Source organism: Fistularia commersonii, chromosome 14 (genome assembly GCF_037954325.1).
Source record: "Fistularia commersonii isolate RoL2024-O1a breed Wild chromosome 14, RoL_Fcom_v1.0, whole genome shotgun sequence".
Classification (NCBI taxonomy): Eukaryota; Metazoa; Chordata; class Actinopteri; order Syngnathiformes; family Fistulariidae; genus Fistularia; species Fistularia commersonii.
In genome coordinates, this window is record NC_141297.1 from 3892601 (window position 1) to 3905533 (window position 12933).

General features: G+C 49.3%; 1 protein-coding gene across 4 annotated transcripts in view; it reads right to left on the reverse strand.

The window, feature by feature from the left end:
• Window positions 1–736: 736 nt before the first annotated feature.
• The window catches only part of LOC147226953 (nucleolar protein 4-like), a 63337-nt gene continuing 51140 nt past the window's right edge, over window positions 737–12933 (reverse strand). For 3 of the 4 annotated variants that reach the window (XM_086159508.1, XM_086159507.1, XM_086159510.1), the window contains 6 exons: window positions 7471–7934; window positions 6059–6250; window positions 5794–5982; window positions 3179–3292; window positions 2775–3012; window positions 744–1820 (listed from right to left, as the gene is read on the reverse strand). In XM_086159508.1, coding sequence (XP_086015634.1) covers window positions 1555–1820; window positions 2775–3012; window positions 3179–3292; window positions 5794–5982; window positions 6059–6250; window positions 7471–7934 — 1463 coding nt within the window. In that variant the 3' untranslated portion in view covers window positions 744–1554. Of the gene's footprint in view, window positions 1821–2774; window positions 3013–3178; window positions 3293–5793; window positions 5983–6058; window positions 6251–7470; window positions 7935–12933 lie in introns of all 4 variants that reach the window. The other variant, XM_086159509.1, reaches the window with a different exon arrangement.

The following is a 12933-nucleotide window of genomic DNA, read 5'->3' on the forward strand; positions in this document are numbered from 1 at the left end:
TGAGGAAACGCTAACAGAGCGAGCTGCTTCTCTAAGACCCGGCCTCTCATCCTCCTCCCGATGATTGACAAGTCAATTCGGCCAATCGGCTTCCAGGGCGGGCGGGTCTGAAGGAGCCTTGGTTTTTTTCTTTCGTTTTGTTTTTCAATCCCGGTCCGACCGTCAGAACCGAGGAGGTCGGGTTTCACAGTCAGAGCGTCACAGAACTCGAGCCGAGCCCCGAGGACAACAATCAGCCGGCGAGGTGGTGTGGGGGTGAAAGTGGGAGGGGGGGGGTCAGGTCCGAGTGGAGTGGGTTGACCTCCAGCCGGCGGCCCGGTTCTGTTGAGGTCTCAGGTTTATGGCAGGAGGTCCGTTCGATTAGCAGCAACGTGACAGAGAAGAAGAAATAATGGCCTTCAGTAGGACAGGGGACCGGGCCGGACCGGGGGAGGGGGGATAGGTCCAAAGCAAGGCGGGGGGCTGAAACAAAAATGAGGTTTTGTTGGCGTTAAATATCTACCAGCGCTAATTAGCATGTAACAAACCCCCCGTCCCAACACACACACACACACACACACACACACATACACACACACCTGGTCCGATTCTTCATTTACAGCAATTTCATTTCATTTTCCCCGCAAGATTTTTTTTTTTTTTTTTTTTTTTTTTGCGCAAATGTTTTCACCCCCCCTCCCCCGTACATAAAATAAAAAAGTAAAATAAAAGCACTGAGAGCAGATGGGCCGCGAAGGGGGTGGTGGAGGGCGGGGGGGGGGATCCGGTCTGAGGTATTTTCTGGAGGTTCAAGATGGCGTCCTGGATGCATAAATAGCAAATTTTGCTCCCTGGGTTTTAGGAGGTGAAGAGGAGGAGGAGGAAGAGGAGGCGGCGAAAGGGGGAGGAGGAAGAGAGGGGAGGGAAAGTGCTATAAGACACAGAGCTTATTTACAAGCGAGCACAAATAAAGCCTCCCGTCCGTTGGTCGTCTTTCCGTCTCCGTGCTTTTTCTTCAAAAAAAAAAAAAAAAAAAGTCCGAAAAAACAAAACAAAACAAACGAAAAAAAAAAAGCACCGGGGGTCTACGAACGGACGGCTGCAGTCCACGAGTCACTTCCTCCTTTTCCTCCTCCTCCTCGTCTTCGGCGGTCGGACGCACGTTCGTTGAAAAACGATGGAAAACTTGCAGATGGTCCTCCGACCACTAGGGGGCGCTGTTCCCCCCACATCTTCCTCCGACACCACCTTCCTCTTCTTCCCTCCTCCTCTTCCTCTCGTGGCTGATTGGGAGGTGCTTCTAGAGAGAGGAGGAGGAGGAAGAGGAGGAGGAGAGCGTCCTGTCCTCCTCCAGGATGAGGATGAGGAGGGGGGAGGAAGAGGAGGAGGGGCGTCTCCTGGAACAGAGAGCGTCCTGTTTCCACGGAAACGAAGAGACCGACGTCTGCAAATCTTCATCTAAGGAGGGAGGAGCAAACACTGTGTGTGTGTCTTGATATCAATGTGTGTGTGTCTGTGTGTGTGTGTGTGTGTGTGTGTGTGGAAATCAGTGTGTGCGTGTGTGTGATGGGGGGGTCAGTTCTGCTGCAGGATCAGGTTCTCCAGCTCGTCTGCTGAGCGCAGCAGGAAGGAGGCCGACTCCCGGTAGCCGGCGATCAGCTGACGCACGGCGGTGATCTCCGGTTGGCTGAGCTGGGTGGAGGCTCCGCCCCCTCCGCCGGCGCCGCTGCTGCTGCTGCTGCTGCCCCCCCGCCCCCCCAGGCTGCTGTTGGCGGCGACGGAGGAGGTGGAGTTGGCGATGTTGGCGGAGGAGAGAGGCTTCATGCTGAGGTCTGTGGGGCCTGGAGACGCCGTGGAGGAGGAAGGAGGGATGACGGGGGGGAGGAAGGAATGAAAGATGGAGGGAAAACATGGGAGAGGATGACAGATTAAAAAGAAAAAGAAAAAACTGTTAAATTACAGTTTAGTGAAAAAAAAATTCAAATTATCTTTTTTTTTTTTTTTTAAAAAAGGCATAAATTGAATAAAAATGAAAAAAATGTGGCATTGAATACTATTATTTTTATGTTTAAGAGGATCCATTAAATCTCCTGTTTATCTACATTACGGGTGAATAAAGCTGTTATTAGTTTAGTGAAAAAATATACAAATGGTTTTTGAAAAAAAAACAAAAAGAAATAAAATGCTTGAAAAAATTGGGATTAAATAATATTATTTTACAGTTAAAATGATCTGTTAAAAATCTCCTGTTTAGCCGCATTTTGGGAGAATAAAGATGTAATTACAGTATAGTGAAAAAAAATTTGAAATTATTTTTGAAAAAGAAAAAAGGAAAAACAGAATAAAAATAAAGCAATGTGGCATTAAATAATAATACTTTTACAAATAAAACGAATCGTTAAAAATTTCCTGTTTATCCACATTATGGGCAAATAAAGCCGTAATCACATTTAGAGTAAAAAAAATTTTTTTTTTTTTTTTTTTAAAGGAAAAAAAAAACCAGAATAACATTATAAAAATGAGGCAGTAAATAATATTATTTTTACAATTGAAATGATCTGTTAAAATCTCTCGTTTATCCACATTTCAGGTGAATAAAGTCATAATTCCAAGTTTAGTGAAAAAAATGAAATGATTGAAAAATAAGAAAAAGAAAAAACAGAATAAAAATGTAAGAATGTGGCATTAAATAATATTAGTTTTACAATTAAAATGACTCAAAATAATTCAAAATAATTTTATCTTAATCCACACAATGCTACATCATCATCCCCCCCTGTTGCCTTCCTCATTACCATTGCTCTGAGCAGCGGCGCCGGTTGTCAAGGAGACGGGGTGTTGCATGGCAGCGCCCAGGCCCAGGTATCCACGGTAACCGTAGCTGAGGCCGGCGCCGTTGATGTAGAGCTGGGCGTCCTGGGAGGAGAAGGCTGATGCGGCCAGAGAGTAGTGGGCGAGGGACGCCGGCTCTCGCAGGCCGGTGGCGGCGGCGGCGGCGGCGCCCGACTGCTTGTCCAGGGAGATCTGCTCATCCTGTGAGAAACAGGAAGTGAGGTCACGCCCCATCTAGTTTCTTTCACTATGGTTTGAGCTCTGATTGACCAGATGAACATAAACCCGGGGACCAATCGTCTTTCTTCGCGGCGTCTAAGTCCCACCCCTCCTCTGCCTGACACGACCGACCCACGCCGTCTCTTACGTGATAGGCTTCCAGGCGCATCCTCTTGGCGGCGTTGCGTGATTCGCTCTCGCAGGCGGCGGCCAGGATGTTCTCAGCCATGGCGGAGGTGAGGTGAGGCGGAGTCGGACGGGTCTGCGGACAAAACGGCAGGGACGTTAGACTTCAGAGGATGATGATGAAGATATAACTGGAAAAAAAAAAAAAAGAGACGCAGCGTCCGTTTGTCCGATGGCTGTGAACGCAGCATTGCCAAGGTCACTTCCTGTCTCCGGTCGTCTGGACGCAAACATCTCACATGGCTAGTACAATAAAAAAAAAAAAAAATTGCAAGAAGGTGGTCACACTGTGTGTTCTCCCCAGGCTCCTGGGTTCTTCTCTCTTCTCCAGTCCAAAGTGGGACAGTTCGGAGGGTCATTGAAGACGTGATTGTCCGACAGGTGGACATCTGTGATTGACAGGCGTCAATCAAGGTTAAGCTCAGCCCCCCAGCCCAGTGACAGCTGGGACTGGCTCCGCCCCCCCAGTAGTGCTCCAGAGCTGCAGACACTGGATGAAGGACCTCTTAGCACCTGCAGGACCATCAAGCCTCTCGTAGCGATACTAGATGAGGCCACTTGGGGGCATCAGAGACATTCCAGGGACTTCTGCTCCGCGGACACGCTGGAGATTTAATGAAGCACCGAAGCTCCACGCGGCGTCTTCTTAGAGGACTAAAATCCAAGGTCAAGTCAAATTACTGATCATTTGTTTTCTAAAAATACTTTTGTCATTCTGCGTGCTTACGGTTTAATTGCTGGCACTAGTGCTGCTGTGTGTGTGTCCACGCACGCGCACACACACACACACACAACCGCGTGAGCGGGATCTCCACCTGCCGCTTTGACTCCGACCTGAAATAAACAGCTGTGCGTGAAGACACGCGGCGCCGCGGCGTCCTTGTTAGCGATCGCAATGCGAGGTGAAATAGGCGGACCGGCGCGTGCCGTTTCTGTGGTTACCACTTATTTGCAGCAGCATTTCATGGCACATCCTTTCACAATCAATAATTAGCGCGGCGGGAAAAAGTTGAGAGGGACCTTCGGATCACGCCGACGCGCGCCGACGACAATGGTTTCCATGTCGGCGCCGGGGAAAGTTTGGAAAGTAAGAACGTCTGAGTAAGAACCTCCAGGACCTTCGACGGGGGTTTGTGTGCAGACACACCGCCGCCTCCCTTCATTTGACCTCTGACCTATCATTTGAACGGGAAGGTTTTCTCGTCTGTTTGTCTTCAATGCAAATCACACACACACACTGATACGCACACACATAAATTAAGACAGACATAGCCTTGGAGCAAATACTACACATAAATATGACGGACAACCAGGCTGCACAAATACAACGACATCCATAAAACAATAGCAACAACAGTAACAGACACAGCGGCAAAAAAGACAATGACCGTAACATTATGAAGAACACATTCACCGACAAAAGCTAGCAAAGATAGCAACGATGATGAACAAAAACAACCACGAAAGCGACAACAGAAACAACAACAGCCTGATTACCCGTGACAAACTAATAACAATTTTGATGACCTTGATGATGGCAAAACTACCACTGATTTCAGCCACAACAACATCAACGGAAATAACAATGACGACAACTGAAACAATGACAATAACAGTCATTACAACAACTAAATAAAACTACTACTGTCAAGAGTTAAAGAAAACACCAACACCATGAACAACACCGCCAAAAACAACAGCAACGATGATGTTTAAAAAGCTACAATGACCAACAACAACAGAAACAGTGACATTAACAATAATGATATAACATTAACGACGAATATGACAAAACTAGCACTGACCTCAGCGACAAAAACAACAACAATGGCGACAATGACAACAACGAGGACATTGACAGAAACTAATGTTGACAACAAAAACAAAACTATCATGACAAGAGCTATAAAACAACAACAACTGCTGCTACAATGGTGACAAAACTACCACTTACAAAAGCGACATGAACAACATCCACGACAAAAGCGGTCTTTGGAAGCGAAGCTGCAGCGGGCCAAGTTTGGGGACTTCCTGTGGCTACACTCTGATAGGCCAGCGGCTTTATGATGTCATAAGAACGTCACATCGGGAGGAACGTGAAGGTAAAAAGCTGGTTTTGAATTCGCTGTTTGTTTGTCCCTGCTAGCCTAGTCCAGGGTGGTACGGTCCGGGGTGGTTTGTTCCGGGAGGGGGTGACATAATCCCAAAGAGAACCCAGCTGACCACCAGGAACCTTCTGGATTCGAGGTGACAGCGGAACTACAGATCCATTTGACTCCCGATTGTACTCAAACTCTTGTTTGGACATGAACTTTGACTAGAACCTTCTCCTTCCAGGTTCTAATCAAAGCTCCAGTGTTTTCCTCCGCTGTGCACCAATGACCCGAAGATGGTACGATCCGAGATCACATGACCAGTATTCTGACGAAGGACAACGAACGTTCTAAGGAGATCGGGAAGGCTAGTACGGCTAATGCTGGCTACAGCTTCTGCAGAGCAGGTCGCGAGAGGGGTTGATGATCGTCACGGCAACGACCTTACGTCAACAGCGTACTCCAAGAGAGGCAGGTGCGGTACCTCCATGCCGTTCTTCTTCATGCGGCGGCAGGATTTGAGGTAGGTGCGGATGCGCTTGCGGGCGCGTTCCTGGAACTCCGGGAACTGTCTGCTGCAGGACTCGATGATGGCCTGGATCTTCTCCTTGGGCTGCTTGGAGATCGGCACCATCCGATCCAGGTTCTCGTCCACAAACAGACGCACAAACATCTGGCGGTGCGAGAAAGCGGGTGAGTTCCTGCGTTCTGAAGGCGCGATGGAGGGTCAGAGCGACGCGCGGACTCACGTTGAAGGCCTTTAGTCTCTCGGGGTCGACGCCCTCCGTGTCGTTGATCTTGTCGTTGTCATCGTGATCGTCGTGGTCGTCATCGTCGTCGTCGGGGGCGACCTGGCTGCCGTGGCGACCCATGGTCAGGTCCTCGGCGCCCAGGTCCATCTTCACGCTGTCGTAGCTGCCGCCTGAGCTATAGAGCGGGGACTACACACACACACACACACACACACACACACACACAATTAGTCCTATCAATATTTGAATTCATTCACACTTTCCTGCCTGTTGTTTTACTAATTTTGCGTTTTATTTCTTCCTCTTTTTATATATTTTTGTCCAGCCTTTATTTTCTTATTTTTCCGTCTCATCTCCTCCAGGCTCCTCCCTGCCCTCCATCACTTCCCTCCTCCTGCTATTTTTCATCATCCTCCCTCTGGAGTTTCTTCATTGAAAATTAATATGTGTTTCCCGAATTCCTTTATTTGCTACGCAGTTGTGAAACAGTGTGTGTGTGTGTGTGTGTGTGTGTGTGTGTGTGTAAGGGGGGTTGTTGCTGATACCGCGTAATGAATGGCTGATGAAATGGTACAAAAACAAGCCAGGAAAAAAACTGTAGAACTGCAACATAAATACCATTATTACGTATGTGTTATTACATACTAATAATAATGATCCATCTGTAAAATAAACAGATGATAAATGTAAAAAATATAAAATACACAAGTGTTTCTGCAGATAACACACAGGGAGAAATACATTTGTAAAAAGCAGCTTATGATCGAAATAACAAATGACAAAGATATTTCAGGGGACTTTTTTTTTCAAACTCCGAGATGGGGTTAAAGGTCACGGCTCATTCACGCTGTTTGACATCTATCAGACGTGCCTGGTGGAGGACTGTTTGCAAAGAGGGAGAACGAAGAGACGAGAAGGCCTGTCGGCTGGAGGACAAAAGACGTGAGAGACGCCAGAGTGAAAGACACCTATGTGTGTGTGTGTGTGTGTGTGTGTGCGCGGTGTGTTTGTGTCTGCGTGGTGCGGCTCCAAGGTCGACCTGGGATTGTTTGCCTGGTTATGCCTTTCAGCCTCATAGAAAGCTAGTAGGAGGATGTGTGTGTGTCTGTGAGTGTGTGTGTGTGTGTGTGTGTGTGTGTGTGTGTGGCGAGTGCAATCCTCCGCTCAGATTTGCTTCCTCCCTCCATCTTTACTTCCTTCCAAGACTATTCCTCGCAGTTTGGCTCCAGCCGAGGTGATTCTGGCAACCGGTGTTAGAGACGCGTCCGGCCTGAGAGACGCTCCGTCGGTAGCACATTGATTGGTGTCTGTGTGTGTGTGTGTATGTGTGTGTGTGTGTGTGTGCTTTAATGACAGACAGATGAATATTGTCCAGCAGTGTTGGAATGGGAGTGTGTGATGGCGCTCACCTTGCCCCCGTAGTCCCTGCTGTCCCGGTCCAGCCGCAGCTCGCCGCCATGCGTGTGCGTGCTGGGCGTGTGTGTGTTGTGTGCGTGCGAGTGCGGCAGTGGTAGCGGCAGCGCCGGGTGCGGCGCCAGCGGGGGTTTGGCGGCCAGGGGGTACTTCCTCCGCAGCTCCTCGGGGGCGCTAGGATGCAGGGCGCCGAGCAACGCCGCCGCCGCCGCCGACACGGTGACGGGCAGGTGGGAGGCGGCGAGCGGCAGCCGCTGGGGCGGCGGGTCGCTCAGGTTCATCGGCTGCTGGTCCTCGGACGAGGACGAGGAGTTGGGCGTGCTGAAGTCCAGAGGGGCGGGGCCGCCGTTGCCGTTGACGACCTCCGCTTCTCTGACGATGGCGCCGTCCGTCACGGCGGAGGAGGGAGGGGTGAGGGCGGGCAGGCCGTTCCCGCTGCCGCTTTCTGACGAGGAGTCGTCTGGAGGTCAAAAAGAGACGGCGGGGTGAGACAGTACTCTCGAAAGTACTTCGACTACACATCGTGTACTTCATCCTGTACATCTGACTGCACTCCATCACTTCCTGTCCGGCAGGATTACTTTCATTTTCACACTTATATCATTTCTCCACCGGGTGGCGCCATTCCTTCACGAAGCGCCTCCAGAAACAACTTCCTGTTTCTGCTCAGGTGGGATTTTCAAACAAAAGCGCAGCCGGATATTATTGTTGATGGAATTACATTTCTCGGGTTTATCGATTTTTGCTGAAACTTAAATGACGGGAGGAGGTGTGTGTATGTGTGTGTGTGTGTGTGTGTGTGTGTGTGTGTGTGTGTATGTGTGAGGGGGAGTTTCACTCTGACATTCAAATGCGGGTCAAGTTGTATTCAGGAGCTTTCCGACACAACAATTCTGACACGGCGGATATAATCTGACCTTTCGATGCACGGCTGTGTTTAAATCCCGGGGGCGGGAGCGGGGTGACCTTTGACCCCAAGAGATTATGACTCATAACACAAGAGGAAGTAAAAAACACACACAGTTTTATGAAACACGCAAAACTATTTTTCTCTTTCTATTTATCTACTGACTTCCTTGCTATTCTTCAGTTCTTTCACCCCAAATATATAAATATAGAAAATAATTTAAAATAGAATACATTTTTTCTTTTCTATTTTACCAGGATATTTCATATTTATATCAAACATTTTTATGACTATGTTCTTATGTTGCTTTTCTTCCTCCATTCCTATTTTTCATCATTATTATTATTATGATTGTTGTTGTTGTAGCCAAGGCTTCAAAATAAAAGCGTTTTGGCGCGTGCACGGACGACCCCCTGCATTATGACAGAAGCCCCTCCCCCGCCTCGGCTCATCATCATCAGCGTCTCCTCCTCCACAACTGAGCATCATCAGCATGTTCTCATCATCCCCTCCTCCTCCTCCTCGTCCTCCGTCCGCCGCGCTAACCTTTAGCCTCCGTCCCTCGGCCCCATCCAACATGGACGCCGTGTGTTTTCTGATCAATATGTGATACCCGATCGATAAAAGCGGCGTACGGCGCCGCGTCCGCAGATGCAGGAACCGACCGGGTCTGACGTCCCCCTCCCCCCTCTTGTGATTGACAAGCTGTTACCATGGCGACTTGGACAGGAAACGACGCAAAAACAAAAACAAATGTACATCCGTCAATCCTTCCCTCCATCCGTCTATCCATCCAACCCTTCATCCTTCCATCCATTTTTTTTAATAAATCCTTCCCTCCATCCTCCTATCCTTCACTCCATCCATCACTTTACACATCCTTCCATCAAACCTTCCTTCCATCCTTTTATCAATCCTACCCTTTATCCTTCCTTCCATCACTCCATCCTTTCAAACCTACCCTTCATCCTTCCATCTATCCATCCGTCCCTCCATCCTTCCAAAACTCCTCACCATCCTTTATCAATCCTACCCTTTTTTCTTCCATCCATCCATCCATCCATCCATCCATCCATCCATCCATCCATCACACCTTGATCCTTTAACCCACCCTTCCACCAATCCTTCCCACCATCCTTTTATCAGCCCTACCCTTCATCCTTCCATCCATTCAACCACCTTTTCATCAAGCCTCCCCTTCGTCCTTCCCTCCACCGATCCTTCCCTTCATCCATCCATCTATCTTTCCCTCCATCCATCCATCCATCATACCGAGTCTTGTCTCCTTGAGCACTAAACAAAATGAGTTTTACAGGTTGGGGAAATAGATTTACTGCAGCAGGTTCCACACCTCCTCCCCCCTTCCCTCCCTCCGTCTCTATCTCTGTCCCCCTCTTTTTCTCTCTCTCTCTCTCTCTCTGGCAGACGGGACACTAAATAAGTGATCAAGGAATTAATGGTTTGTGCCAAGAAAGACAGCAGAATGGATGAAGGGATAGATGGATGTATGGATGGATGGATGGATGGATGTCTGACGGACAGTCAGGTGCCATCCTTCTCAAGGGGCGTGCATGCAACTTCCGCTGCAGCTGAATGGAGGGATAAAAAATACAGGGGGAAAAAAAAAACAGTGAGGGGGGGAGGAAAAGTGGAAGAAAGATGTAATTTTAATGGGTCACCCATAAAAAAAAAAAAAGGCAGGCCTGTTTGGGAAGGAGAAAGTGATGTAGAGGGAGGGGGAAGCGGGGGGAATATTGACTGTATCGGTCGCTCTCCAAAGGGGGGGGGCGGAAACCGCTGCATGGCAAGGAGAGACTGGTAGAGAGGAAGGAGGTCAGGAGGGGGAGGGGAGGAGGGGAAAGGGGGAGGGGAGGAGGAGGGACACGTGGGAGACATTTTACTCCTAATTCTCCTCTTTCCGACGGCGGATTCTTATCCCTCCGATCCGATCTGGAGAGGAGTGAGAGGAGTGAGAGGAGTGAGAGGAGTGAGAGGAGTCCGGCAGGTCGCTGCTCGCTAACGACATGTTAGCAACCCCCCCCCGCTGCAGTCGCCCCCCGGGAAGATGGAGGGGAAGGAGCCGGGACCTGGAGTGTGTGTGTGTGTGTGTGTGTTATTCATGCGTAGAAGCAAAGGCCAACCTAATTCCAGCCGCCTGAACACAACCCCTCCCCGGACCACCATCACTGCATCCCTTCATCCCTCCATCCCTGCATCCATCCTTCAGTCACTGCATCCCTCCATCCCCACACCTCTCCATCCCTCCGTCCCTGTAACCGTGCACCTATCCATCCCTCCATCCCTCCATCCCTCCACCCCTTTGCTCTTTGTATTCTCTCCATCAGCGCCTGCTGTTCAGGGAGGGGCTCATCTCATATTCCCCCCTCCTCTTCTTCCTCCTTTCTTTCCTTGATTTCAGACACACCAGCCAAAAGAGTCCTCCGTCCTGGTTTGAGGCGACGCGTCTGTGCCCGGATCACGGTCAGCGGGCCTGTCAATCGATACGTCAGTCGGCCTGTCGATCAATCCGATAGTCAGCTCGTCAATCGCCGGTCAATATATTTGTCAGTCGGTCTGTCAATCAATCGCTCTTTTAATCGGCCCGTCATTCAATCTGTCAGCCCGCCGGTCAGTTGGCCTGTCAATCAAGTGGTCGGTCAGTCTGGCAGTTAGCCTGTGTGTGTGTGTGTGTGTGAACCTAACACACACACGTACTCTCCAAGTCCAGGCGCCTATCAATCAGCTAATATTGGCTAATATCGTTGCTTATTGGTTCAGTATCAATAATAATCATGTTCTGATATTTTAGGAGACCAGGGGAAAATCAATTGGTTGCCGCGGCAACAGGGGTCCAGCGCCAGCCCCACACACTGTCGTTAATTAAGCAGATGGGTTTTTTTTTGCTTAATGCGCCAGTAAACACGCACACACACACACACACACACACACACACACACACACACACACACACACACACACACACACACACACACACACACACACACACTCCCCACTGAGGCTGGAACGAGCCAGGCTTCCTCCTCCTCACAGTTTACTTCTCCTCCATCTGCCACGGCTACCTGGAGAACCGTCGAGGTTTTTTTTCAAAACAAACAGAACAAATATTGTAGTTTAGGTGAAAACAAACAGAGAAGTAACAACTCGGAGAAGAACAGAAGAAAAAACTATTTGGTTGGCGGTTGGACCAAACCATCAGAACAATAGCGAGTGGTTGCGACGCGCCGTGATGGCGATCCATCTTCCGGCGGGAGAAAACCCCAAACCTGTTGGACACGGCGAGAAAAACCCACTAGCGCTGTCCTCTGGCTGGGGATTGTCAATCATAGGTTGACTTGCTGATTCCCATCATGCTCCACGTTTGCCTCCACTTTTTGGTCCAGACAAACAAGTTCAACTTATCAAATTTGTCATCAAATGTTTCAACATTCACACAGTGGTCCGGCCGGACTGTACCATCCGGGCAAGCACGGGGGTTCACCTGAGCTATCACAGCAGTCAGACTGGACTGTACCATCCCGGCAAAGATAGGGGTTTGTTTCAGCGATCACAGTGGTCTGACTGGACTGTACCATCCCTGAAAGCGGGGTGGAGGGGTTGGTGGTTTAAATCCGATCAAATAGCGCCTGCGTGAACAGGACCCAAAAGTCCGGGTGGTAGTTTCCAGAAAGCGGAGCAGAATTGGCCTCCGGGTCACATGACCAGGACCAATCAGACATGCATCCTTGGGGATTTTTAACCTCCTGCTACCAGTAAAAAAACTCTATCAATAAATCACTGACATCCATGACACACACACACACACAGACACACACACTAACCCCCCGAGCAAAAGCCCCCACCCCCCACCCCATGTGAATCACATGACTATAAATATATTTTCCTCAATGACTGAACACACACACACACGCCATGCCTGCAGCCACTTAAACTCACACATACACACACACATAGCTTTTATGTTTGTCGGTTGTCTGCTGCATTATGACACACAATGTGACCTTCTGTGTGTGTGTAAGGTATGTAAGAGTTTGTGTGTTCGCACTTATAGCATCCATGAATGGGACAGTTTGTCGGATTGTGCGTCCGTCACACAGGCTAAATCACATGACCCCACTGTGTGTATGTGTGTGTGTGTGTGTGTGTGTGTGTGTGTGTGTGTGATGGATGGGACCTCATGCGCTCACATGGCTCAGAATCCTGACCTTCCCTGCAGGGACACATGTGGACCTGGTAGAGACGTTGTTTCCATGAGTTGGCTCAACAGGAAGATCTCCGTGTCCTTCAGACACCAAGGATGGAGGAGGATTGAACCAGGATGGTTGAACGTGCCAGAGATCTGAGCTCTCTCAGACGGTGACCTTTGAACCCGTGGTCATGGTTACAACTCTCCATGTTCTCCAGCCTTGGTTCTTCTCCAGTTTCTCCATCTTCCACCCACAGTCCAAAAACAGCCAGCAGTCCTGTAGTCCGCTAACTTGTAAATGGGTGTAAATGGTTGGACTTCCGTGATTGACAGGTGACCCGTCCAGGT